Source organism: Ochlerotatus camptorhynchus, unplaced genomic scaffold (assembly GCF_037179485.1).
Source record: "Ochlerotatus camptorhynchus isolate MF236.1 unplaced genomic scaffold, CSIRO-AGI_Acam_v1.1 ptg000139l, whole genome shotgun sequence".
Lineage (NCBI taxonomy): Eukaryota > Metazoa > Arthropoda > Insecta > Diptera > Culicidae > Ochlerotatus > Ochlerotatus camptorhynchus.
The window spans coordinates 1423305-1450482 of record NW_027040629.1 but is presented as its reverse complement, the minus strand read 5'-3'; the positions used below and the strand labels follow the sequence as shown (position 1 = coordinate 1450482).

The window sequence follows — 27178 nt, the reverse complement described above, 5'->3', positions numbered from 1 at the left end:
CATATTAAAATTATTCATAATAAAAAGTTCTGTGAGGTTAATTATTGCATTTTAAGCCATTTATAGTATCGGTCCCATACTTGTGCGAACTTCAAAAGCAATGTACACCATACGCGCTTGCCCCGGGTGGAGGTGTTGATTCTGGGTTTCTACGAAAACTCAACTTCTGAATGAAGTAAATTATGCTCCATTTACCATAAGCTCAGATGAAAGGAAAATGTTTTGAGTAGAGAGCAACTTTTCCATCATATTATTCCAGTACAATTCCTTGAATTCAGGTCTTCTGCCCTCATAATGAAGCATACCTGCTACATGTTTTACTTGTCACATTTCTCTTTCCTGGAAGAAACCGCGCACACATAGGTAGTTAAAGGAAGGAACTTTTACTCACACTTAATATACTGCTCGTTTTCCCGTATGACTTTTTCCGCGTTTTTCCGGGCGAGAAAAAACCATTCCGACGTGTTTCCCAAGTAATGGTACTCAGCTGCGAGATCCTTGGCAAGCGATGCGCCCTGGTCCGGAGGCGGCAACCGGTAGGCAAAGGGGCAAAACAAACCCTTCTTGGCTGTGTGCTGATTCCAGTCGAAGCAATTTCCGGCGGCGAAGATGTCGTCGTCAAATTCCACCATCGACAGAACGGAAGCATGTAGGAGGTGTTCCGACGCCTGGACCTCGGGTGACGCAAACTTGAAGATTCTGAAATAAAACGAGATAAAAAGAAAAGCAACAAGAACCCATTAGAAAATGATGACAGCTTTAGCAATCCACGAACGTTTGCGGTTGATGACTTGTTCACATTCGTTGTAAGTACGAGAATCCCCCGAATAGTGCGGTGGGTGGTGCCGTATTCCCACCGCAATTTATCAGCTGTCTTCCAACCAAACTGAGCTGATTTTCTATAGGTGACAAGTTTATGATTGACCCTAATCATATAAAAAAAAAAAAAAAAAAAAAAAACTAGTTGAGTTTGGCAGGCGGCACCAACCACCGCGCTATAAGGGGGATTTCTGTTTTAGGAACCTACATATATAGATTCGACAGGAGCGTGTGCTTTTGTGGAGGAAGGCTGTCTAGAGAGGCTTCTCTGTTCCAGGAATCTTTTTCAAAGTTGAAACAACCTGCCAATAAAAGCACGACAGTTTGTCGATACAAGTAGAGCGGAACATCTTCTGCAATGTTCCGATAAGCACGTCAACGTCTCGTTGATATTTCGAAACACGTTACACATTCTCTGTGATGATGCTTCTGTGATTGTGATCAGATAGTTATCATTCCCATTGGAACGATGCAACTGTTTGTTCAATCATGAATAAAGCAACACTGGGGTTGATTATTTGCATACCCCCATCGTCTTATTCCCAATTAGGAGAGGGAAAGAAATTTGTAATTAAAAATATCTTTTTCTCTCCCGAGAAAATTCACCTTCGTTTGACTGTTATTTCATTTGATGCTGTGTTTAGGCATCATCTGCATATTTGTCGGTCAAAGGGGCTAAACCATTCCATAATTAAAATTGAACATCCAAATGATTGCAGGTAACCGAGCTTGGCAATTGGATCAAGATAAATATTTACCTCACTTTTCATTCTAGGGGTAGCAATTTAAATTATATTTGGAAGTCGACCCAAGGAAAACACATACCATTTAAAGACTGTACTCGAAAAAAATGTAACAGACAAAAATGATTACGAATAATTTATTTTAGGTCGGATATTTTTGAAACTCTCAGGGAATAAATAAATACATTTTAGCTATGTTTTGGAACAGTTGGTTTATTCAACATCCTCACCTAAGCGAAATGCCCGAACCTTGAACTTAATACTACCCATAAAATCCTGTGCAACACTTGCGCCATCTTTCTTACACAGTTTCATCCACTCTTTCTTCAAATCCTTGTCATTTTTGCAGACCTTTCCTGTTTTCCGGAGCTTTGCTTTCAAATTCGCCTAGAATTTTTCTATTCGGCGAAGTTCTGGCGAGTTTGGCGGATTTGTCTCCTTCGGCACAAAAACAACATCGTTGGTTTCGTACCACTCCATCACCGGTTTCGCGTAATGGCACGGTGCCAGATCCGGATGAAGCAGAGTGTCACCTTCGTGGGACCTGAGGAAGGACAGTAGATGCTTCTGGAGGCATACTTCTTTATATACCATATGCGTGATAATGTTTGCACGATTGAGTAATGTCAAAATTAAAAAAAAAAATCTCAAAAATTTCGTTTTGAATTTTTTATTTATTTAAAGGGGGGATGTTTCTCATAGTCTTAAATTATGTTAATCATCGATCGAGTTTCCACTTGCTTCAATTACGGCCTCCACACGCTTCCGGAATGTACGGCTTCTTCTAATAATTTAGTCTGGATCCATTTCTCTCCAGGTACGGGTCAATGTTTGCCTGAGGCTTGCTGTACTCAGGTGGCGTTTAGAACAGGCCTTGGCCTTCATGACGCGCCATATTGAGTAATCCAGCGGATTAAGATCGGGGCTGGATGGCGGCCACATATCCTTCGCCCAGAACGGAAGATGTTCCTGCAACCACTTCTGAGTGCGGTTCGATGTGTGGTACGGAGCCCCATCTTGTTGAGATACAACATTTGGCTTCGGACCGTACTGTTCTTTGATTCACGGAAGAACATACTTGCTTAAAATCCCGATGTAGGCCTCCGTGATGACCTTGTCGCCTTCTGGAATGAATACCGGGTCCATTTTTTTTTGCCATCGGAAGCCACCAATCCAAACACCATAACGCTAGTAGGATGCTTGGTCAGATACACGTTCTTGTGCTCGTCGGTCACGTCTTTTACCGGAAGAGAACTAATATACCGGTCGGTTCTGGAATTTGATACGGGATCGACGGTAAACATGCTCTCGTCGGTGATAATCATGTGAGTTTTTTTTTCCGTGCCCTCGATTTCGCCCCGCAATCTTCCTTTACGATCTTCCGTGCCGTAAAGTTACTGATCCCATGTTCCTTTGCAATTTTCCTTATTGAACGCACTGGATTCACCCGAATCTTCCTTTTGTTAGCAGCGATCAGGCATGGCAAATCATTTACATTCATTTCGTGCATTCATTTACATTAATTTGCCTCTAACTTTTTTCATTAACAGAATTCCATGAAATGATGTATGAAGCATTTGTAGGTTTTAATATTAGCTACAACCGTTTTGAATGACTCAAAGCTTTTTATCTTATGCATGATGAACCGGGGCGAACAGAACTTACCTATGTTTTTCAGTGAATGTAAATTACATTCACTGAAAAATAGTAACAAGTTCTGCCCGCTCTAGTTCGTCATGCATAAGTGGTACAGATTTGAGTTATCGACAAAAGTTGTAGTTAATATCAAAACCTACAAATTTAACGGAATTCTGTTGATGGAAAAAGTTAGAGGCAAATGAATGTAAATGAATGCACGAAATAAATGTTAATGATTTGCCATGCCTGGCAGCGATAACCCTCGGAACCCGAGCTGATCTCGGATGACCTGTGGCCACCTTCGCGGATAGTTGTCCTTTCTTTTCTCGGTCTAAAGCCCTTTTGATGGTCCACCGGGACACTCCCACGGCGATTGAAATGTCTTTTTGCGACATTTGCGCGTGGGACAATTCACGAATACGCTGCCACTTCGCCATGGTGCAACTGTCAAACTAAGTAAATCATTTTCTTTTATACACAGCCTACTACGGTATGAGCTATAGGTTTCGTGCATGCAAAGAAAACCAAGGCATTGTATGCACAGGTGAAACGGGAACCTTATTTGTACGATGGTGCAAACATTATCACGTATACGGTATTTGGACGTAGATGGTGCCGGTCGTTATGTAAGGCTTGCTGAATTTGCCACACCCACAGATCGCCTGCCACAAAAAGTAATTTTTGGCAAATTTGTCGACCTTCTTCTTCGGGAGCATCTTCGGAACATCCAGGTGGAACTTGCCGATGAAAAACTCAAGGCCGGGTATCTGCTTTGCGTCCGCTTTAATGTACGTCTCGTCGTCCATTACGATGCATTTGGGCTGCACCAACCACCTGGTTGTGGTTCAGCTTCCTGGTGTGGGATTTGGCCACCGTATTCTATTTACCGGTTCGGTGAGGCGCCTTATGTAACATATTCAAGATATGTATTTAAAAATCTAGACTCGAAATGAAATCTAGCTCGCCTGCATCGATTCTATTATTAATATTCACATTAACAAAGTTGATGTACTTAATGAACGTTTTTAAAATATAATTTCTTATCACTGTTGTCATGTTACCCAAGATTGGCCGTACAAGATCGTCGAAGCTTAGTCTCTGTCAGCCGCCGAGCGTCATCGTCAATTTTCGATAGCCTTCTCGATGATATGTTCATCCAGATCTTTTTCAAATTGATGCTTGGATGGTTTCGTTGCACTCTGGGTAGCTCAGTTTGTTCCAAGTAGAAACGATGGATTTGATCGATGGAGGGGTTTTGTTGGATGTGGTGTGGAAATAAGGGAATTTGCTGTGAGAGAAGCTTTAGGCAAGGAAGGAAATTTTTGTGCGAGAAGGGACTGATAATAGGGAAGGGAAACGATCTCCTACAGGCAGGCTTCCGGAAATCTAACGCGTACACAAATGCGACAGCGAGCTGTGAGACAGAGCGTCGCATGACTCTCAAATCCATGGTATGCTACATTAATTGTACAAAAGAGAGACCAGAACGATGCGCGCGACAAGCTACACGCTCTCAACAAATTCAAGCGTTTCAATTTTTTTTGTAAGCGGCGCCGGTGGTAAGCGTGATTACCTCTCACCCCAGCAGGCCTGGGTTCAATCCCAGTCGCCGTCGCCAGGATGTTCTGAGGCATAACATCTCTGATCACGCCTTTCTTCGGAAGGGAAGTAAAGCCGTTGGTCCCCGGTTCATGAGTTGATGAGTCGATAGGTAGGGTCCAGGTGTGGGAGCTGCCTCCCTGGCGTCGGTAGCATTGGTGCTCAGCACGGAAAACAAGATCGACGGAAAACAAACCAAAAAAAAAAATTTTTTTTGTCTAATCGCATTGCTCTCTTAATGCGACGCATGTATTCAATCACATGCGACTGTTTCATTGCAACATCTCTATGCGCTCTCTCAGGGCGCCATCGCCGTGCGCAGTTTCGCATGCCTTGACCCTCACGGTCCCATCATATGTGATGTTGTCGGGTGACGAGAGAAGGGACTGGAAGCGTTTGTTCACAGAAGACTTGTGTGCCCTTTTCAAATGGGGTGAAGTTTTTAAATGGTTCCAGAAATATCTTCAGCAGACTCAACACATGGTTCCAGAGTTATACGGGAATCACCGTAAGATCACCGCTCATGATCCTAGGAAGACGCAATTGCTTGTCGAAAGGATGCTAAAGGAAGGTAAAGGAAGACTACGTGAGCAGTGGATGGCAACCTTACGGTAGTTGACGAGCAAATAAACCACAACTTGATTGTACATTTCGCTTACCAAAGCCACACACTTCCTTCGTTCGTTATGAATGGGCTATTTTTCAAGTTAATCCTTTAATCAACGAAAATTGCCGCTAGGAAAACTTTGTTGGTCATAACCATCCGACACCTCTTCTCCATGTTCGATAAGAGTGTAGTAGCTAGGTCGCTTTCCATTGTTTTCAAAACAAAACAACACTTTTCCCACTTCAAGAACACGAGTTGGTCTTCCAGTTCAGTTTGTTATTTCAATGTCGCATTGAGACGTCGCTTAGCGACGTCTCATTGAGAAAAGCGCATGAGCTTCGGCTCACGAGACGTCCCATGATGCTCGTTCTCATGAAACGCATACATCCGGAAATGTGCTGTGCTTACAAAACAGTGCGACACACTGACATTATGAGAATGTGAGATGCGACAAAACTGAAGAGAGAGAAACAGAGTGCTACAAATCTCTTGCGCATGATACTGCTATGACTATGAGACTATTCGTATTGCGTCTCGCATACGGTAGCGCGCGCACTGGATGCCTGCCTACAGGTGACGCACGCTATGTCTGAAGGCACTTTTTTTGCAACATTCATGTACCTCAGATTTTCCATGACAGGATGTTAGTTTTGATCCTAACAATCAAATCTGTGATGGTTTTAAAATATTTCATCTTGGGTTTTTTGAGAAAAAGTGTTTTGAAGTTTACAAAGACGATTATGAAGGTTTATATGGACTATTGACGATACAAAACTATTATGAATTGAACAAATGCAGTTAAACAAGATTCAAATGATGATTGCATTAATCTAAATGGCATTAAAGAGTTCTCTTTGACTCTCAAGTTAGATCCGTATTGATTATGTCGACTTTAACCAAAATCAATTGATATTTTTTGCTAGAACAACTTCTTAATTAATTTCAAGCAGGACAGTCTGAGGCAGCCACGTAATCGTAGTAGGCATTGATTTTCGTCCTGTTTCGAGTGTTTTTGTTTTTATTGGAGGTATCGTATAGAAAATCTGGAAAAAAATTTAAAAAAAACTTGATGAAGAAAATAGAGAGTTTGCTTGTTGTGCTTCGTAAAAGCACTCTGTAAAAAAATCAAGCCACTTTAGTAGCGACGATCGTTGCAAGATTTTTACTGGAGTTCAATAAAGGAGATAGTAGGTATCCAAAAATTTTGTGTCCCGTACTCAGCAGGTTGTGAAGTTAAATTTGCTTGGATTTAAAAAAATATATATGTTTGACTCAATGGCGAGATCGAAAATAAATTCTGGCAACCATGACGAATTGGTTTGAAAATCGTCTTTCCGATAATACAGGAATGAAACTCACATGAGGTTAGTTGCGTTTGCCCAGTGAGTTTAGGTAGTCCTAACCTTGAATTACTACAGAATTGCTAGAGCTTCATTGGAATTCCCATATTTTGAATAAGGAAACATTCAGGAAGGTTCAGCGACTTTCTATGAAATTCTGCGAGCTATAGGGAACTGTAGTGAATTTTAGGAATGTTCGGCAAACTTTAAATAAGTTCCTCCAAAGAAGCAGAGAAATTCAACAACTTTCAGAGAAGTTCATTGAACTTCAGGAAAGACTTCAGGCATATTCTTCAAACTTTAAAGGTGTTCTTCGCTCTCCAGATCTGCCAACTGCAGGGATATTTTGTGAGCTTCAGGGGAGTTGAGTGTCCTCGTGATAAGTTCTGTGAACTTCAAGAGAGTTCTGTGAACTATAGTAACATTATATGAATTTCAATGATGTTCTGCAAACAGTTCTTTAAACGTGAGGAAATTTTTGCATACTTTAGGATGGTCTGTGAACCACAGGGAAAATTTAATAACATTAGGAAAGTACTATGAATTTTTAAAAATATCTGATAATTTCAGGAAAAAATATCAAGAACATCAAAGAAAATCATGAAAGTTTGAAGAACTTCATCGAAGTTCAACGAAATCAAGGAAACACTTTTGAACAGGGATTTGAATGTGAATGTAACTTCTATAAACTGTAACTGGTGGAACAAGTCCCACTCCATGTCTTAGAAAACAGGTATAATAGTGAGAATTTGTTGCGATATCTCTTTCTTTTTTACGCATCCTTTATGAAATGTGATCGAGGGCATGAACGTAAAAATGAGAGTTTGCCACCTAAAAAAATCGTGAGTATGGCTCACGCATGTTAAATTGCTGTTTACCGGTATAAAAAAGGGAGCAGTTTATAAAAATTGAGCTTCACAAATATCCAGAAGAAAGATGTTAACAAGAAGTTCAAACCAAACTCGATAGTCAAAGTTGTGCGGGTGTGTAGATATTTGTAAGAAGAAAAAAACCACAGAAAAAAAAAGGAATTCATAAAAAATTTCAAATTATGTCAGGCGCAGGTTTCTCCTGAGAAACGTCATGCATATAGTGAACACCGAAAACTTCAGAATCTCTCCAAATTGGCAGATGAAAGTTGTTGCCAAAAGCATTAGATAGTTAGCAGGCAGAAAACTAGCCTAGGTTAGTTTTTCAAACGTCGCAGGAAGACCAATGGGTTTAAATTTGAAACAGTCAGGAAAAAAATCTAAGATTTCTCATGAAGATTTACTCAGCTTTAAGAAAGATCTTAATCTGAGCGTTAATAAGGTTAGTATGTAGCAGTTATCTTTATAATTTTATATTTTACATGACTTTAAACTATACTTTTGTTATATTTCAGACGCTAAAATTGGCTAAATGTATAAGACATACCAGCCGTCAAACTATCCAGCCCGGCCTCAAATCAGCTATGAGGAAAGACAACGCGGCCAAGAATGATCCCAATAACGCAATATGGTGGCTGCCGCAAATGTGACTCAGCATACGCAATTTGGATTCGCTGGTCGCCATTGTAGGTGCTTGATAAACGCCATTGCCTGATTGATAATCGTGCAGTTTTTGAAGGATGACATTTTAATGATCAGCTAATGAAAAACAGCACATCGCTGATTTTTCGATATGTTGTGTAAAATAGCCTAAATTTTTTAAGAAAAATATAAAAACACCCTCCATCTACAAACCATGAAAACCATAATAAACGAATAATAAACGAACACAATCAATGTTTTCAAATATAAAGTCCCAATTTTTGAATATCATTATGTTTCATCATTAAAAGTACTTTAATTAACCTTTCATTTGACATTTTGATCTTTAAAATTGGCCCAGTTGTTCAAAAGTTATAAATTTTTGAAAAATATCTTTTTTGAAAGCACCCACTTTAGCCAACGAGTCTCCTTTCTTGTTACCTGGAATCAAGCAATGAGATGGGTCCCAGACTAAAGTGATGGTATAGGAGCAGTTAGATAAAGTTCTCAATTTTGCTCGGATTTCGGTCAGGAAATACGAGTAGTGCTTTATTGGCCTCGTTGATCGAATAGCGTCCAACGAGCTAAGTCTATCAGTAAAAATAAAATAATGATCAGATGGTAGTGAGACAATTTGCTCTACTGCTTAGAATATGGCTGCTAGTTCCGCAACGTATACGGAACAGGGTTAATCTTGGATACTAAAGCGTCCCAGTTTAGTTTTACCATCATCCGCACTGAGTTGGTGAAAATGACGCCCAGTACCTTGACATTCACCTTTGTCTGCAGCCCTAGTATCGTCAGTGGATATCCATTTATTAAACCGACATCGATCCCCACTGTTTTCAGCCGATTTAGCTTTGCCCCGGATACGATCTCGAAACTACCAAACAGCTGATAAATATGGTCGATCGTGTGTTTGAGGAGGCAATCACCGTGATGTCATCAGCATACGCAACGCAAAGGTCAATAGCGCACACACGCTCCACCCGTGTGAGAAGGGGATGACGATAGAGCACGAACAGCAGCAACGACATCGGGCCTCCCTGACGTACGGACCCTAGGAGCTTCATCAACCACCATCTCGGTACGGACCGTTCTTTACGGAACGGCTCTGAGAGACACCCATTCACTAGCAGCCGTGATGAAGAGGCAGCAGAGATTCGACAGAGCCAGCAGACGAAACCCTGGTCGAAGCCCAGAGCGAGCAGGGTCCGATGCAGGAACTCATGAGAAGTGGACCCTACACGATAGCATTGACAATAATCGTATTGTCAATACATTCTGTATTGTTCCAGTTGAGTGATATTTCTTTTTTTTTCCTTTGGTTTGTTTTCCGTCGATCTTGTTTTTCGTGCTGAGCACCAATGCTACCGACGCCAGGCAGCTCCCACACCTGAACCCTACCTATCGACCCATCAACTCATGAGCCGGGGACCAACGGCTTTACTTCCCTTCCCGTGATCAGAGATGTTATGCCTCAGAACATCCGGCGGCACCGACTGGGATTGAACCCAGGCATGCTGGGGTGAGAGGTAATCACGCTTACTACTACATCACCGGCGCTGCTAGTGATATCTGTTGTCTATCAATCAAATGGAAAGTGGATATGCTCTCGCCGGCTATAAAAGTCTTGTTGATGCGGATGAAGTTTTGCGCAAACTGCCGCTGCAACGTGAGCATTTGTGCTTATACGCGGTTGATGGTGGGATTCTGGTAATAGCCATCATATGCGAGTCGTAATTGCTTGAAGAGACGTTGTTGTTCAGCGTTGAAAGTCCTGAAAACTTCACATGACTTCCGTGTCACCGTGTCATCCAGCTGGGGACATTTCTCCGTTGGCGGGTCAAAAACTGTCATCGCACTTGGAATTCCTCTAAGTTCTCGGCGGTTAAGAGGTGAGGGCGGAGGGACCAGAAACCCCGTCCTTGTTCGCGGCCAAGGTGGGGAAGGCAAATGCGCGCTGTTAGAGCTTTGTGATCCGTGAATAAACATACATGCGAAACGAAATAATGGCAAACCTGATTTTTTGCATTTTTGGTTTATTTTCCACTAGTAGAAAATGTTAGGATATTCTATTGTTGATGCAAAATGCCGAAAATACACTGATTTTTTATAAATTACAAACATGTCTAGGTAAGGGTGAAGTAGTCCGGATTGAAAATAATCAAGCAACAAATTAACATCTTATTAAGAGAACGATAGCTTTCCAAACTCAGTTTCCTAATCTTCCTATACAACCTACTTGCTACATACGTATAAAGTTACCTTGTATGGTGCTGTTTCAAAAATAACATTTCCTCTGTTATTCATACATTGAACACCGGTTTGGCACGTTCTATTGTTTATTGTCTAAAGCCATCGAATAAGCCACTCCATTTCCCCATCATCACCGCACGTGTGGAAGTCAAAATGATTCTGAATATTTATAAAAAAAGGTACATCCACATCTACTTTCACGACATCCACCCACCAGGGAGAGATGCTTTGCAAAAGAGGATAGAATGGTGTGCACCGAAGAAAATCCCTGATCTGACAATGAAACGCTTAATTTTAGCATCAACACGCTCAGCGTACTTCATACAGTGTGTTTACCTACGTCTTCGTCGCCGTCGTCGAGAAAAGCCAGCCACACCACGATTGCAGAAAGTTACGTTCTCCAAAACATGCGCACAACCGTAAGTGGCGAATTATGATAAGCTCAGCCAGCATTAAACAATTTCAACGATTAGAACACACATTTTCAAGCGGCTTACGAATTTTGGGAAGCATCGTTGCTTACTTTCCTTCCGTTCGAATGCGAATGCGAAGAGGATGTGTTCTTGGTAGATGGTTTCATTCATTCAAACGGCGAGCCGGGCTGCTACAACGTCGACAAAGTAAGTTCCCATGTTTCTTTGGGATGAAATCTAAGCTGGATTGAGTTTTTTTTTATATACCTATATATTAGGGTGGTTCTAAATTCAATCGATTTCAAATCAGGTGCTGATCGTTCTCCAAGAATTTGAGCTCATTTGGATGTGAACTGGTCGCTATAATTTTCTACGAAAAAGTTTGCTATTTGTGCTAATGTGAAATTTTCCCTGCTAAAACTCACATTTCAATGGAACGTCAGGATAAAAAGTTATTAATTTATTGCAAAGATGATGCTCTTGTAACATGCTCGACCAACTGCTCAGCCTTGTTGCCTTGGTTGTACTCAGGAAAAGAACAGGGCAAACAATCCAGGCTACTATGTCATAAGTGAGATACGAAGTGTTGTTCAGAAAGCAGTCGATTAATCATATCAGAAAGTTATCGGCTTCGAAATCAATTAATAACTGATAACGTCAAATTAGAGATGAACTAGCCTAAGGCTAAAAATCTCTTAAATAAAGAATTAAAAAAAAAAAAAAAAATGATAACGTCAAATTCTAATAAACGGCACCGGTGGTGTAGTGGTAAGTGTGATTGCCTCTCACCCCAGAAGGCCTGGGTTCAATCCCAGTCAGCGCCGCCGGGATGTTCTGAGGCATAACATCTCTGATCACGCCTTCCTTCGGATGGGAAGTAAAGCCGTTGGTCCCCGGTTCATGAGTTGATGGGTCGATAGGTAGGGTCCAGGTGTGGGAGCTGCCTTCCTGGCACGTCGGAAGCATTGGTGCCCAGCACGGAAAACAAGATCGACGGAAAAAACAAACCAAAGGAAAAAAATAAAAATTCTAATAAAAAAGTAGTGTTGAGAGCACAGCGAGCAGAAAATTGTACCTACCAGAGGACGATTTCTAGATCAGGCAACAGGTAACCCGAGCAAAGTCCAGCATCAAAATGACAGCAAATTGAAATCATGTTTTGATATCAACATCAAACTGAAATCATAATTTGATTTCAGTTTACGCAATTGACAAATTTGATACCAAATTTTGATTTCATTTTGCTGTACATTTGATCTTCAAAAATATGTTGCTACGAGTTTGTTTTCATTGCCTTAGCATAACATCAAATTGAACACTTGTTTTGTTATCCACAGGAAAAATTGATATCAAATTGAGTTTTCAGTTTGCTCTCACTGATAGCAGAAATTTTTTTTAATGTGATGCCACAGGAAGATTTTTTTGCTATCAATTTTGAATTTTTAACCGTTAAAACGACCAAAACGACAGAAACCTGAGTAATCATTATCAGCGAAATCACAACATCAAATTTAGATTTCAATTTGATCTCAGACTTTGCTCGGGAAGTGTTTCTCTCGATTTGTACTATTCTTCCAGGTTTCCAGGATGGCGAATCCGGTACTCGAAACAAGTAAGTATGGTCTGTATCCACAATAATTCGGACACATCAAAACTGAAGTAAAACACAAATTTCGCATTATATTTCAATCATAGTGGTTTATTTCAGATTCATGGGATATGATTTGAAAATCGAAAAGTCAAAACATAGTTTTTCGGTATTTACATAACATTTTCGAACTTGTCGCTAAAGGTTCTACAAAGGGTAAGTAATTTTGTGTTCTTCTTCTTTTTTAAATATCATAAAATCATCATCATTAGTTTACACATACATTCATATATTATGAATACGAAAACTTAAAACATGTATTTCGTGACTTTAGATCGAAAATTTCCTGGGTAAAACACATTCACTGTATTTGCTTACTTGTGTTCTTCGAAGTATAGCACAATTAAACGCAATCGAATACACGAAACTCAAAACGACTGCTTCACAAAACTCTTGGTGAACAACATTTATCACAAAGAAAACCATTTCAACTTTATAGCTTCGCTAGCAATCGTGAAAGTATCATTGAAACAGCGGTGCCAGATGTATTGCCTCTAGCAATGAATTTAAGTTTATTAAAACCATTAATTGCGAAGTCTGACACATTAACATAGATGAGTGGATGTATTTCATGGTGGATAAATATCAAAAACTGATTAAATGAAACATAATGACCATTTTAGACATTTTACGGGTCCAATTAAAAAAGTCACCGAAGATTGAATTCAACACAAATAGGGTTGATGGCAGCAGTGCACGTAGCCTGGTATTCACTTTCCCGTCACAGTCTGGCAGTGTGAATGTTTTGTCTACTACATTCATATCCACTAGATAGTGTGACATCACATTGGCTGTTGTATTGAAATGAAGGAAGCAAAGAGATGGTTAAGTTTTCCTCACCATACCAGTTGATATTTATGAAAAATGGGCAATTTTGGCGTGGGGACATGCCCTTCCAATGAAATTTACCAATACATTTAGAAAATGATGATCGAAGATTATTTCAAAAAGAAGAAGTAAACAAAATAATGACCCTTTGTAGAACCTTAACTTCATCCATTAGGGTTTGCAGTGATGGAAAAAATCAAGAAAATCCAAAATCAGGAACGGTCGAAAATCACTGCTGATCTTGAGATCAGCAAAATCACAAACAGAAAATCACGGCGGATTTTATCTTAGCTGATTTTGCGGTAACAAAAACCAAACGGAAAATCAATAGATTGGTATTAAAGTCAAAGTAAAAATCTGACATCTGACATCATCTGGAATTCAAGATGGCGGACCAAAATCCAATATGGCGGCCCCGGACAGGGAATATTCATCTAGGCCCATGCAATACGGGTATCTACAGAAAGAGCTCGATGAGGGGAAGCGAAAAATTGACAGCCGCCGCCATTTTGGAATCCAATATGGCAGATCAAAATCCAATCCAATCCAAATTTGGTCCACCATCTTGAATTCCAAAATGGCGGCGGATGCCAATTTTCCGCTTCTCCTTATCGAGCCCATTCCACAGATACCCATATTGCATGGGTTTAGATGCATATTCCCTGTCCAGGGGCGCAATATTGGATTTTTGTCCACCATGTTGGATTTCAAAATGGCGGCGGATGTCAATTTTCCACTTCCACTCATCGAGCACATTCCGTAGATACCCATATTGCATGGGTTTAGATGCATATTCCCTGTCCAGGGGCCGCCATATTGGATTTTGGTCCGCCATCCGTCGGAATGTTGACTTGAATTTAGGAATGCCTAAAACTCTAGAATTTCACATATCTTCTAATCCTATGATTTTCGATGATTTTGATCTTGGTTGATATTGATGCTGGTTGATTTTGAGAATCGAAAATCACGGCTGATATTAGTCGAAAATTACGTGTGATTTTCGTGGTGATGATGGCTTGTGATATTGGTGCCTGTGATTTTAGGTGATCTTGATCATGAAAGATTGCTGGTTTTGATTTTCTGATCTTGATTTTAGCCAACACTGAGGGTTTGTACAGACTCCTCGCATTCCGTGGTGTCCGTCTTTGTGCAAATTTGTTGAAAGTGTTTGATATCTATGATTCCTTGTTTTTTTCCGCTTCCGCTTCATCAGAGCCCAATATCTCTCGATTGGATGCAACTCTGAACAATTTGACGGATTTGCGGTTTTTGGTACCATATTCATTTGATTTGCTTCGTACCACTCCATCACAGTTTTTGCATAATTGTATGCTGCCAAATCGGGCCAGACCAAAGGGTTTTTGTACTGGCTTTTGATGAAGGGTAGAAATCGCTTTTGCAGGCACTCTTTCTGGTAAATTGCCTTGTTGATTGTGCCTGTAGTGCCGAAAGATTTACTCTTTCGGCCACACGTGCAAATTGCTTGCCAAATATGATATTTTTTGAGAAATTTCGATGCCTTCGTCGTTCTGAAACACTCAGCTGTAGCATTTTTGGCCATAGCTAAATCGAAAGCCAGCCCTGTAAGCTGCTTGAAATCCTTCAGGACATAAGTTTCATGGTCCATAACAACCAACTCGGAGGCAACTTAACAGCTCCAGTATATTGCCAGTGTACCCCGACAATTTGGTGCTGGTGGTTCTGTCAAACTCACAAATTTCAGAGGTGTTATCTGAAAAGGGTGAATGCGGAAATGATGTACAGTAAACAAAACTAAAGTTTAAAATTCATCTTATTGTCGCGCACTCACCAAACCACACACGCGACGTTATACTAAAAAAATCCTACACGGCATCATCACGTATCTCACTCTTAATTGTGCACTTATTGTGAAACACATCCATTTCTTGTGTGAATCTTATGCTGTGAACCATGCCTAAATACTATTGGTTCGAATTGTGACACATTTGGAATCCATGGGCTTCACATGGTGATATCAATAGCTTTGCACTCCATAGTTCAAATGTTGTACAATATTATACTTTATCGACTTCTACTTTACCGATTCCAAAATTGAATCAACAAATATGTAAACGAAGCTGCCAACTCATCTGTCTCTTGAGGCTGCAAGTTTGGTGAGAAATAACTTTAATGATACGGACGGGTGTAACACAAGATAATCACTTAAATTTATTTGTTTTAGAAGCTCATTATAATTTTTTTTTGTGAGACCCTTCTTTGATTAATTTGGTTTAATTTTATGTATTTCTTCAATTTAAAATGGATCTACAAAATGTTCCTCATCACCCAGCAAACTACTACTCACCGCGAAATATAATCAGTTTTGTAAGTATTTGGGGAAAGAATTCACAATACTTCCAATGTTTTTGGCATATTGCTCAAGCTGGAGTTTTAAATAACAATTATCTAAGTTTTATTCATTAAGACAACTACTGTCAGATAAATTACTATAAATAGATAAAAAAAATCTTCATTCCCTCGAACAAAATCCTGAGAACCCTAGAGCAGTTCCACGTCAAATGACGCTTAGGAAAAACTCGAGCTTCTCCAATTTTTCAAATGTTTGCGAAAATTCGGCCATTTTGGATCTCGATTAAGATCATTTTTCAATAATTTGTCGCACAAAAATGTCATTTCTAAAAAATTTCAATGACTTCTGACACAAATTTGTAGAGCAACATTAGGTTTTTCTGGAAAAAAATATACGCGGTATTTTTTTTTTATTATCATTAAAAATTCAAAAAAAAGTATTAAAGTCAAATAACTCAAAAATTATATCTGCAATTTTTATGTTTATAAAAATAAGCCCATGAAAAATGCAAACTGTTGGAACATTTAAAACCATGGGCACTTTAAAATCGGTAAAAATCGTAAAACAAAACCTTTTGTTAAAATTACTGAACTTTTATTGAATTTTGCTTTTTTATGGAATTGCTACATACATACTTTAAAAACAATAATAAAATAGCCCCTGCTGGAACAACGTGAAAGCAGCCATTAACGGTGCTGCTGAAGGTGCCATTGGGTTTGTGGAGCGGAATCGACGGAACGATTGGTTCGACGAGGAGTGTCAGACGGTTTTGGACGAGAAGAACGCAGCACGGGCGGCGATGCTGCAGCAAGGAACCCGTCATGTAATGTGCAGCGATATAAACAGAAGCGAAGACAGCAAACCCATCTTTTCCGGGATAAGAAGCGCCGGCTAGAAGAGCTGGAGTGCGAAGAAATGCAGCAGCTGTTTCTAGAGAAACTCAACGCATCCCGCAAAGGCTTTGTGCCGCAAGCCGAAATGTGTCGGGTTAAGGAAGGACGAACGTGAGGTGTAAGAGATGAACTAGCCTCAGGCTAAAAATCTCTAAAATAAAGAAAAAAAAAAAAAAAAGAACGTGAGGTGATTGAAAGGTGGAAGTAGCACTACGAACATGAACATCAAAGGTGAACATCTGAATGGCGCAGATGATCAAAGCAGCAGGAGAAATGGCTTCTTCGGTTCAGCGGATGAGGAGGACATGCCAGCTCCCACGGTATCTGAAGTGAAGGATGCTATCCGACAGCTTAATAACAACAAAGCAGCCGGATAAGTTGGCTACTTGTCTGCAGCGACTCATAGTCAGGATCTGGGATACAAAACAGCTACCGGAGGAGTGGCAGGAGGGAATGGCGAATGTGAAAACTATCGAGCGATAACTATTCTCAACACGGCCTACAAAGTGCTTTCCCAGATCATCTTTCGCCGTCTATCGCCGCTAGCAAGCAGATTTGTGGGAATTTATCAAGCCGGTTTTGTGGACGGGCGATCAACAACGGACCAAATCTTTACGTTGCGGCAGATCCTCCAAAAGTGTCGTGAATTTCAAGTCCCTACGCACCACCCATTCATCGATTTCAACGCCGCATATGCTACTATTGGCTGTGAAAAGCTATGGAAGATTATGGACGAGAACAGTATTCCCGGGAAGCTGACCAGACTGATCAGGGCTACGATGGATAATGTACAAGACGATGGTCTTTCCTGCCTCCTGTTCAACATTGCGCTAGAAGGTGTTATGAAACGTACGGACTTAAACAGTCAGTTCATTGTCGGAAGAACGTTTCGGGTCGTGGCGGAGCAATACACCTGGCTGAAACGTGAAGCAGAGAAGGTTGGATTAAAGGTAAATACGTCGAAGACAAAGTATATGTTAGCTGGAGGAACCGAGTGCAGTCGAATAGGCAGAAGCGTGACAATCGACGAAGATGAGTTCGAGGTGGTGGATGAATTTGTATACCTCGGATCATTGGTGACGTCGGATATCAACTGCAGCAAAGAAATTCGTAGACGCATAATTGCCGGAAGTCATGCTTTCAACGGACTCCACAAGACCCTGAGGTCGGGTAAACTTCACCCCCGTACTAAATGTACCATGTGCAAGACGCTGATAAGACCGTTAGTTCTCTACGGGCACGAGACGTGGACGATGCTCGAGAAGGACCGGCATGCACTGGGTGTCTTCGAACGACGAGTGCTTAAGACCATCTTTGGCGGGGTATGTGAGAACGGTCTATGGGGGAGAAGGATGAACCACGAGCTGGCGCAACTCTATGACGAACCCAGTATCCACAAAGTCGCGAAAGCTGGACGGGTACGATGGGTGGGACACGTTGTAAGAATGCTGGATAACAATCCCGCAAAATTGCCGGCGCCGGTGGTGTAGTGGTAAGCGTGACTGCTTTCTAACACCCCAATGCGTCTAGGTTCAATCCCAGCCGAGGTCGGTGGGATTTTTCTGAGGCATAAAAAATCTCTGGTCACGTCTTCCTTCGGAAGGGAAGTAAAGCCGTTGGTCCCGGCCCATGTGTGTTGAATGGGTGCGATATCCTACGCAGGTGTGGAAGCTGCCTTCCTGCACATTCGGTTGCCGTCAATGGACGGCAATCGATGTCCGTCGGTGATTGGCACTAGATTGCGGAACAGAGACCGACGTTAAATAAAGGAAATGAATCCCGCAAAATTGTGTTTATCTCGAAATTCAGCCGGTACAAGACGCAGAGGAGCACAACGAGCAAGGTAGTTAGACCAAGTGGAGCAAGATCTAGGAAGTGTGGAACGGCCAAGAAATTGGAGACAAGCAGCCATGAACCGAGATAGTTGGCGTAACATTGTGACGCAGATGCAATCCTTAGGGACGTTGGACCAGGAAAAGTAAGTAAAGCGAGGAATGGAGGTGCTAATGATGGAAATCAGTGACCCGGTTTGAACCGATGAAGATACTGATACGGAATTACAGTTTACAGCAGATGTAGATGAAGAAGAAGGTTTCTCATTCCCTTGATGCAGTAAAACGGCTTTCAAGATCAACTTGCTGCTATCGATGAATAAACGCCATTCAGCTGGATCATATGGCTCACCAAACTCTTCAAACAAGCCGTTTACGTCATGGCAAAAACATGCCTTGTCCTTTGTAGAATAATATTTGTCAAATTTCTTGTGACGATTCCTGTGACAAGAAATTTTGACCTCCTTGGTCAGCATGTTGTGTTCTTTCAAGCGTGATGCCAGCAATTCGGATTTCTCCTTCAATAAGTCGAGATCTCGCACCAAATCATTAAATTCGGATTGTGTAAACAGTTTTGGGTTTCTTTCCAATTCCACCTCGAAGTCTTCCTCGCATTCCTCCTTGAATTCCTCCTCACTTTTTGTAACGGTCGATTCAACAGAGGGCGCTCGTTTCCGCTTTGGATAAACAGGATACGGGACCGAACTTGAATGTGGAACAGGTTTTGTCATAGAAGCCACTTGTGGATACTCAACTGTTTTGTGACGTCCTTGTTGCTTAACTTTTGTCAAGCAGAAATAACAATCCGTTGCATGACAAAACGGTCGACGCCATATGGTGGGCATGTCAAAGGACAAATAGCGACTGACAGATAACAAATAAGTGAGTTAGTAAGTAAGACATTAACACTTATCAAAAATAGATGATGTCGATCAGGAAAGAACAAAGCACTACCATGCTGTACATAAATTGTTTATATGAAAGTTATTCAAAAAATCAATTTACCTTGCGCCTGACATCCACCTAGCCAAGCACGTTTTGCACGAACTACATAATACTTTTGGAATCCACGGTTCGTCAAAGTCTCCAGGATCAATTTTAAAATAAAGCCTGTATGCAGTTTGCAACGAAGCAGTGAAATTGACCGATTTTGTAAATATATAGTTGCCACACGCGTAAGAAAACTTTTGAGGATTATTTTTACACTTGAATTCACGTTTTGTCGTATACATCGTTAAGCAATGGTAAAGAAAGAAAGCTGTCAAATTGAGTTGGTTGCGTTAGGTTCTCGCCGAGCGGTCTCACAAACACTAGCGTAAATTATATTGTTGAAAATATCCCATTTAATTTTGCGTGACAGCTGGTAGTGTTAGTGAAATGCACCGTATGCGTACACGTCCGCAGAAAGGCTTACTGGAAGTGGTGCATGAACCTAGGAGCGGGACAACGGCCAATCTTGGAACATTCAATTTCCATGATTTTACAAAAAATTTCATAACTTCGACAATTTCCAACCGATTTCATCCATTAAATGCTCATTTTCTCCAGTTTTTAATGAACTTTAAGAATAAATTATGGAATGATTTTTTTAATCTTTTTATCCCATTATAAATGTTGATTAAAACAAGATTTTTATGGAAAATTCGCAGGAAAAATAAAAAATTTTTTTTAAATGACTTCAAAATTAAATTTTTAATTAAGACATAATATTACAGTGAACGATAGCAAATTTGTTTAGCTTCACTTTCATAAAAAAAGATTTAAAATTTGTGCACTAGTTCCAAAGATATTGACATTTTAGTAATCGTACTTTTGTCCAAAATTCAAAAAAATCAAAATTTTTCTTTATCTCAAAAATGACTCTACTTTAATTTTTTCTGACCACGGCATTGAATTCAGCGTAGGATTTTGCATTGGAAATGATCATCACCTTACCGAGTTCAAAAATGCTGTAAACTAGTGTAATTTGTGTACCGTGTCTAAGAATTTTAAATCATTATTTCTGGAAGTTTTTGATAATTCTCAGCCATTTCTCGAGAGTTATTTAGAGAATGAATTCAATTTGAAATGAGCCAAAACTTATCTTTCGGTGCATTACGCCTCATGAAAGTATAATAAAAACAATATTTAGTACCCAGGGAACATTGGCCACACATGCTACGCGTACCACTGGAAAACAGCACATAAATTCAGACACAAACCCATATATTATTAAGAAATTGTCTTTAAGAGCTCAAAGTTAATCTTCGCTTCTCTAATCGCGGCCTTGAGCAATTTCGTCGGATTTTTTTTCAGTGCTAAGGGTTCTTCTTCATTCCTTTATTTAACGTCGGTCTCTGTTCCGCAATCTAGTGCCAATCACCGACGGACATTGATTGCCATCCATTGACGGCAGTCGAATGTGCAGGAAGGCAGCTTCCACACCTACGTAGGATATCGCGCCCATTGAACACACGTGGGCCGGAACCAACCGCTTTACTTCCCTTCCGAATGAAGTCGTGACCAGAGATTTTTATCCCTCAGAAAAATCCCACCGACCTCGGCTGGGATTGAACCCAGACCCATTGGGGTGATAGAAAGCAGTCACACTTACCACTACACCACCGGCGCCGGCAGTGTGAAGGGTTAGAGAGATAGGTTTGGAGGCAGGAGGCAGCCAAGTAGTAACGTTGATTTTAAATAAATCCCATTGAATGGGAATTCAATCTCATTGCGCCAATCGATCGTGTCAGCGTAAAAATGTTTTAATGTTAGAAGGAGGATTTGAGCAGTTTCGAAATGCTGTAGAATAATACGATCACCTTTATTTAGTTAACAATTTAAAATTTGAGTTCGAAGCCACCTCCAAATTTACCATTTCAGGACTGTCGGAAACACGATACCAACTTGCTACCTTAGTGCCACTAATCGAGTGAGGAAACATTTAGTTAATTGCTGCTAGCTTTGACTTGGGACGCATCGTGAAAAGCATTATACAAACCCCCAATCCATCTGATCGAATTCTGCCATCTGCCACCTCAGATCATCAGTCGCTCTGAGCCTGTGGTCGAATGCACGGTCGATTAGATCAACTTAAAATTTAGGGGTTTTTCACTCAAAATCACAAAACCGTAGGCCACACATAGACTGAGTAAAAATTCCCTCGCATTCCCTCAAAGATCTGCTCCAATATTTTGCGAGCTTGAGTGAAAGGAACTCAAATATGATTGGAATTGATACTGTGCGTTCACTCCCTGATGTTTTCATGATTTCTAGGAACAACGTCTTATGCCTTGTTCAGACTACAGTGTTATAAGGCTATCTTGATGTGCTTTTTTTTGTAATAACAATTATTACAACATGATATTGCTCTGCAATCTGAACAAGGCATTACCACGTTTGACCATATGCCGTGAACAAGACGTCGTCATTTACCATCAAGATGATATCAGTGGAATGAATTCTGATGTTGACGACTAACGACTAACGAGATCGGTGCTATGATTCTCGAACGCTTTCCACCCAGGCGTCGAGTATGAGGTCTTTCGCTGCGACTGAAATCGGAACTCTCGTGGCAGTCCGTTCCAGTTTGATGGCGAAAATTATATAAAATGACGCGTGGGACTGTGTAGAACAGGTTTGCGTTGTCGTCAGTGGTGGGCACATTTTCGATAAAATGGTTATCCGTTAATCAACGGTGTTAATTTTATGTTAACGACATACCGATTAATGGGCAATGAAAGATGTTAACTTCAATGCATGAAGTGGTCACCTCCCTGATTGCAAAAAAAAAACGTATGTAGTTTGAGTGAAATTTAAATTTTAGTTAAATTACTCATTTGACCTAGTGACCCTCACGGCTTAATTACATTTGACCTAAAGGCGGTCAGCCTGTTGGCATCCGGCCTAACTCTCCATCTTCAAAAATATGTTGCCCCTCCCTTCCTATTTTGTAACCTAGCTGCGTCCTTAAGTATCTAAGTGCTGATCAGCATGCTTCACTTCACCGGAACTACCACCACTAATCTGCTGTGTCTTATCGTATAACACGGAAAGTATGCACTATGGGAAAATTGCGTACAAGCAGACGGACAAAATATTTTCTTCATTTTTGCTTCAGTGTAAGATGTGCAATGGTTGAAATTATTACAAGTGACGAGGAATACATTTTGATGATTCACGAACAACTTTTGGTAAGGGCTAAGTTTTTAAATTGATCTTCAATGATAATATTTTCAAGTTTTTTAACGTATACTACGTCTTACGGGAAGTTAATGGGGGTAAAAACTGTTGAATAATGTGTCAAAAACAGTGATTGTTTTATCACTGTTTTCATGGAATAAACGTACTTCCTAAACCCAGTCGTCATAATCGAGTACCATATGGTTGCGCATCGTTTTTCTTGAACCTGTAAAACTATATAAGAGCTCTTCTGTCATTCCTCCGCTCATTAATACTCTGAACCTTGATAGAATTACCAAAAATCTCATCAGACTCCGTAGCTCTATCCGAAGGCAATATCAGCGTTCTGGTTTACGTGTCTTGAAGACCCATTGCAATCGTCTTAAAAAACCCATCCAAGCCATGATGGCGGACCTCAGAAATCAAGACTTTGCTAACAAGATCCGCTCTCTTCCCCACTGACCCCACTGGACCGTCCCGGCGACCCAGTGGTTCATCTGATAACTCCTGAAGAGAAGGCTGCCACGATAGGTTAACACTTCGTCAGCTCCCAAAATCTCTGACAAAACATCGTCAGCCCTCACGATGCTGAGGTTGCTGAAAATGCAACCAATCTTCATCAGATTCCCAACATTTTTCCCGAGGAATCCGAAAATTCTGCTGACGAACTGTTGGCTTATATCAAATCATCTGAAAACATGAAGGCCTCTGGTTTCGGCAACATCCTGAATCTAGAACTCAAACACTATAGTTCCACATTCTACAACCATCTGGCTGATTATTAATCTGTGCATCAGACTTGGCTACTTCCCCTCGTGTTGGAAGGCTTAAGTCATACCCATCCGGAAACCTGGAAAGAATCCGTCCTCTCCTTCAAGTTCCAATCAGCCTTCTCTCAGGGTTATCAAAACTGTTCGAAAGAGCAGTCTACCACCGGCTCCTAAAATCTGCCGAAGAAAATAACTTGTTACTCGAGAAACAGTTTGGTTTTCGGAAAGGTCGTTGGCTGACTCAAGTAACAAACAATCTCAGACGGAACAAGTCTGTTTCGGAAACATCTGCCATGGCGTTTTTGGACGTTGAAAAGGCGTTCGACAATGTCTGGCATGCTGGCCTGGTGTTTAAAATTGCAGTGAAGATAGTAAACAACTATCGATCGGACAGGACGTTCCGAGTCTCTCTGAATACCATCACATCGGATGCTTTCAACATCGGTGCCGGGGTTCTATAAGGAAGAATCCTTGGCCCCATTTTATTCAACCTGTTCACCTCCGATATGCCGGCTCTCTCTGATGGTGGATCGTTGTCTCTGTTCGCAGATGACACATCCATCGTCTACAAGGGTGGGGTCATCGGAGCTCTGACTGCCAAACTTCAGAGAGGCCTGGACGTCCTGTCGGAATATTTCCACACTCTAAATCTCATATTCCATCATATTTCCACACTCTAAATCTCCCAGACTTGTTCCGTCAGAGAATAATAAGATCTGTCTGAACGGCACAGTGGTGGAATGGTCCAAAGAGGTCGTGTACCTCGGGCCAACACTAGACAGCAAGCTTCTATTCAGGGAGCACGTTGAAAAAACCAAAACCAAGTGTAATATCTTGATAAGATCGGTGTATCGACTCATAAAAAGGAGGTCTACTCTAGCCCTGAAAAATAAGCTTACTGTCTACAAACAAATCATCCTTCCAGTAATAGAATACGGGATGCCAATCTGGGAGAGTTGCGCCAAATGCCATCACCTTAAACTACAAAGGATCCAGAACAAGATCCTTAGAATGGTCCTAAACAGTCCCCCGCGGACTAGACATTTTGAGATCCACCTCCTGGCTGGAATTCAGACATTAGAAGAGCGGAGAGTATTCATCCTGGAAAGATTCAGAGACTCCTGTCTGAGTTCAAATCATCAGATCATACGTGATCTAGCACGTTAGGCTAAGTTATACTCGTAGTTAGGTAGGTTTTCACTTTTTTCAATTCAAACTATAGCGCATCGTTTCCGTCTGGATCACTGGCTGCTGGTAGAGCCGTCACCTTAATGGCGCAAGCGTTCTGATTTGAATCAACTAGACCTGTGCGCCAGTTAAGTCATTGAAATTGGTACAGTTATTTCATGAGTTTTAGGTTAGTATTACTCACAATTTTAGTTTGTTTTTGCCTGGCACAATTAAGCGCATTAATTTTATTTTTTTTTCCAGCGTTTTCTGCCTGTTTTACCTGTCTGCCAATCTATCTTGTCGATGCGTCTGTCATCGACTTACCTCCTCTTTGTGCTGTAAAAAACTGTAATTTATTTATTTCGTTCTAAACGTGTTTCAATCTTTGTATGTTAGACTAACCTGGACTAAACTTCAAAAAAAAAAACGCACCGAAATTTCACCTTTTTCCAACAAAACACGCTCTAAATCTCAATTGACAAAACAACTAAACTTCAGCCTTTATTTTCAATTTGTTTACTTCTCCTCTGCACGACTTCTGTCAGATCAACTTCAAACTATCTTTTCTCTCTCTTCCTCACCCGTTACTTCTACTTTACCTGTCACCTTGTCATGCCTCATCGGCCAAACAGCGTCTCGCCTCATGGGCCGATCGCGAGGCGGAACGGTCCGTGTTGCCAGAACAGATCGCGTCCGCGTATTTTGTCCAGTCGATGTTTCTCGTGAGATCGTACGTGATGTTAATTGAGTGGTTTGAAAATGAACCATTGGAAAAAAGAAATTTTGATTGGTAGGTGGTCACTCCGTAGGGGTCCTGGATTACCTCCCATAAGCAAGCCAACGATAGTGAACTAGAACAAAGTGAGATGTCTAACCTGCTTTCTCATGCAGGAGGTTTGGCTACTCGTGGTACTTCTCCTGTGTTTAGATTTGTCATTTTGAAATTGTCACAAAGGTTGCAGCGTGTGAATTAAAATCCCCAAGATCAACTGCCGCTCAGGAATTACTGAGCAGATATTCTATAAAGCTCGACGAGAAAGAGCAGTTCTTGGAGTAATATATACCGAGGCAACACTGAGGCTTTTTCTTCGAATATTCACCTGGCATGCGACAATTTCGATGCCTGATACCGAAGGCAGATCGATTCTATAAAAGGAATGGAGCTTGTTGGCCCCTAGAAGCACCCCTCCGTACGAATCTGCACGATCGAGACGAATAATATTAAAATCGTTAATAGGGAGATCGATGTCTGTAGAAAGCCATGTTTCAGAGAGAGCAAATGCATCACAATGTAAGTTGTTAAGTAAAAATGTAGAAACGTCAAGTTTCGGTATAAGGCTTCTACAATTCCTCTGCAGGATAGAAATAAAATCCCCGATCTCTTTTGTAAAATTAACCATCAAAAGATATGATCGAAGCAGGGCCACTTAGAAGCTACCTGCTTCAGAAGAGTTTTCAAAAAAGGAAGCATTAAATTTATAATGCTCCTCATGGAGTCGGAGACATTAAGAGTTTCAAAGATGCTGTCCTCAATTCCAGAAAACGTGAACATGGCGTCATGTTGTTCTGGCAGTAAAACTGGGACATCTTGTCAAAACTGAAGGTCTTAAAACCCGGCGGAGGGGTTTTCAGAACATCACCGCGAGTTCTTGATTTTTCCCAGGTGGCTTGGGTATCCGTACGAGAGGCCTTCCGAGGCTGTTGAGATACATGCTTTCTTGATAGCTTTCTCGTGTTGCCATTGAATACAAAGGGGATTCCCTCACAAACCTCTGAGTCAGAGCCGTGATCATCAACTGCGAGAAGGTCGAAGTAGTTGTTACCTGAGGTTATTCGGGAAGATACAGCAGAAGTTTTCAATATCTCAGTACTTCGGGCAATCTGCAAGAGCATGTGGAGTATTTTTGCAATAAACACATTTTGGGGTAGCACGACAAGAACGCTCCGCATGGTCCTCGCCACACATATCACAGCGCGGCTTTTTACCACAGAAGGCTGCAATGTGGCCTAGCCTTTTGCATTTCAAGCAGTTCATTACCTTCGGTACAAACAAGCGTACAGGTAGTCGCAGTGAGTGGGAAGTGCCGTGTGAGAAGTAGTGTTGAACACTGCTTTGTTGTTACAACAAAGCGATTTTTTAGACGATTTCGATGACCTTGATTATGGACAGTTGCACCGACAGACTCGGCTGTCGATCCACTGCTTCCGTGCAGAGCAATTAAGGTACGCAGTTAACACTTCACACAATGCACAATGTTACGACCAGCGGGGAAAATATTCACTTGGAGAAAACGTACCAGAGAACGGATAAGTCGACCGTTTCCACTGATAGCTTGACAGGGAATGAACCAATAGTTGTCTTGCTACAGTGAGTGGTAATTCCATATCACCATCATATTATCATAAGAAGCCGAAGAAGAATTACACGACGTTGTGATTTAAAAATCTTGGATGAAAATTGGACTATTGCCAATATTGGTTGGAAGAAAACTTGTTCGTGAACACGAAATTCCGTTGGAGCAACTAATGGACTGGAGCAATAATCATGGCGACACCGTAATTGTGGGTGATAGAAGAACGATATGCTAGTTAAGCTCATAGAGATGCAGATATTT

At 41.0% G+C, this 27178-nt stretch overlaps 1 protein-coding gene across 1 annotated transcript in view; it reads right to left on the bottom strand.

The window, feature by feature from the left end:
* Positions 1-27178, bottom strand: part of LOC135700600 (uncharacterized) — a 521944-nt gene that overhangs the window by 346837 nt on the left and 147929 nt on the right. The window contains exon 3 of the mRNA XM_065221136.1: positions 392-699. Coding sequence (XP_065077208.1) covers positions 392-699 — 308 coding nt within the window. The remainder of the gene's footprint in view (positions 1-391; positions 700-27178) is intronic.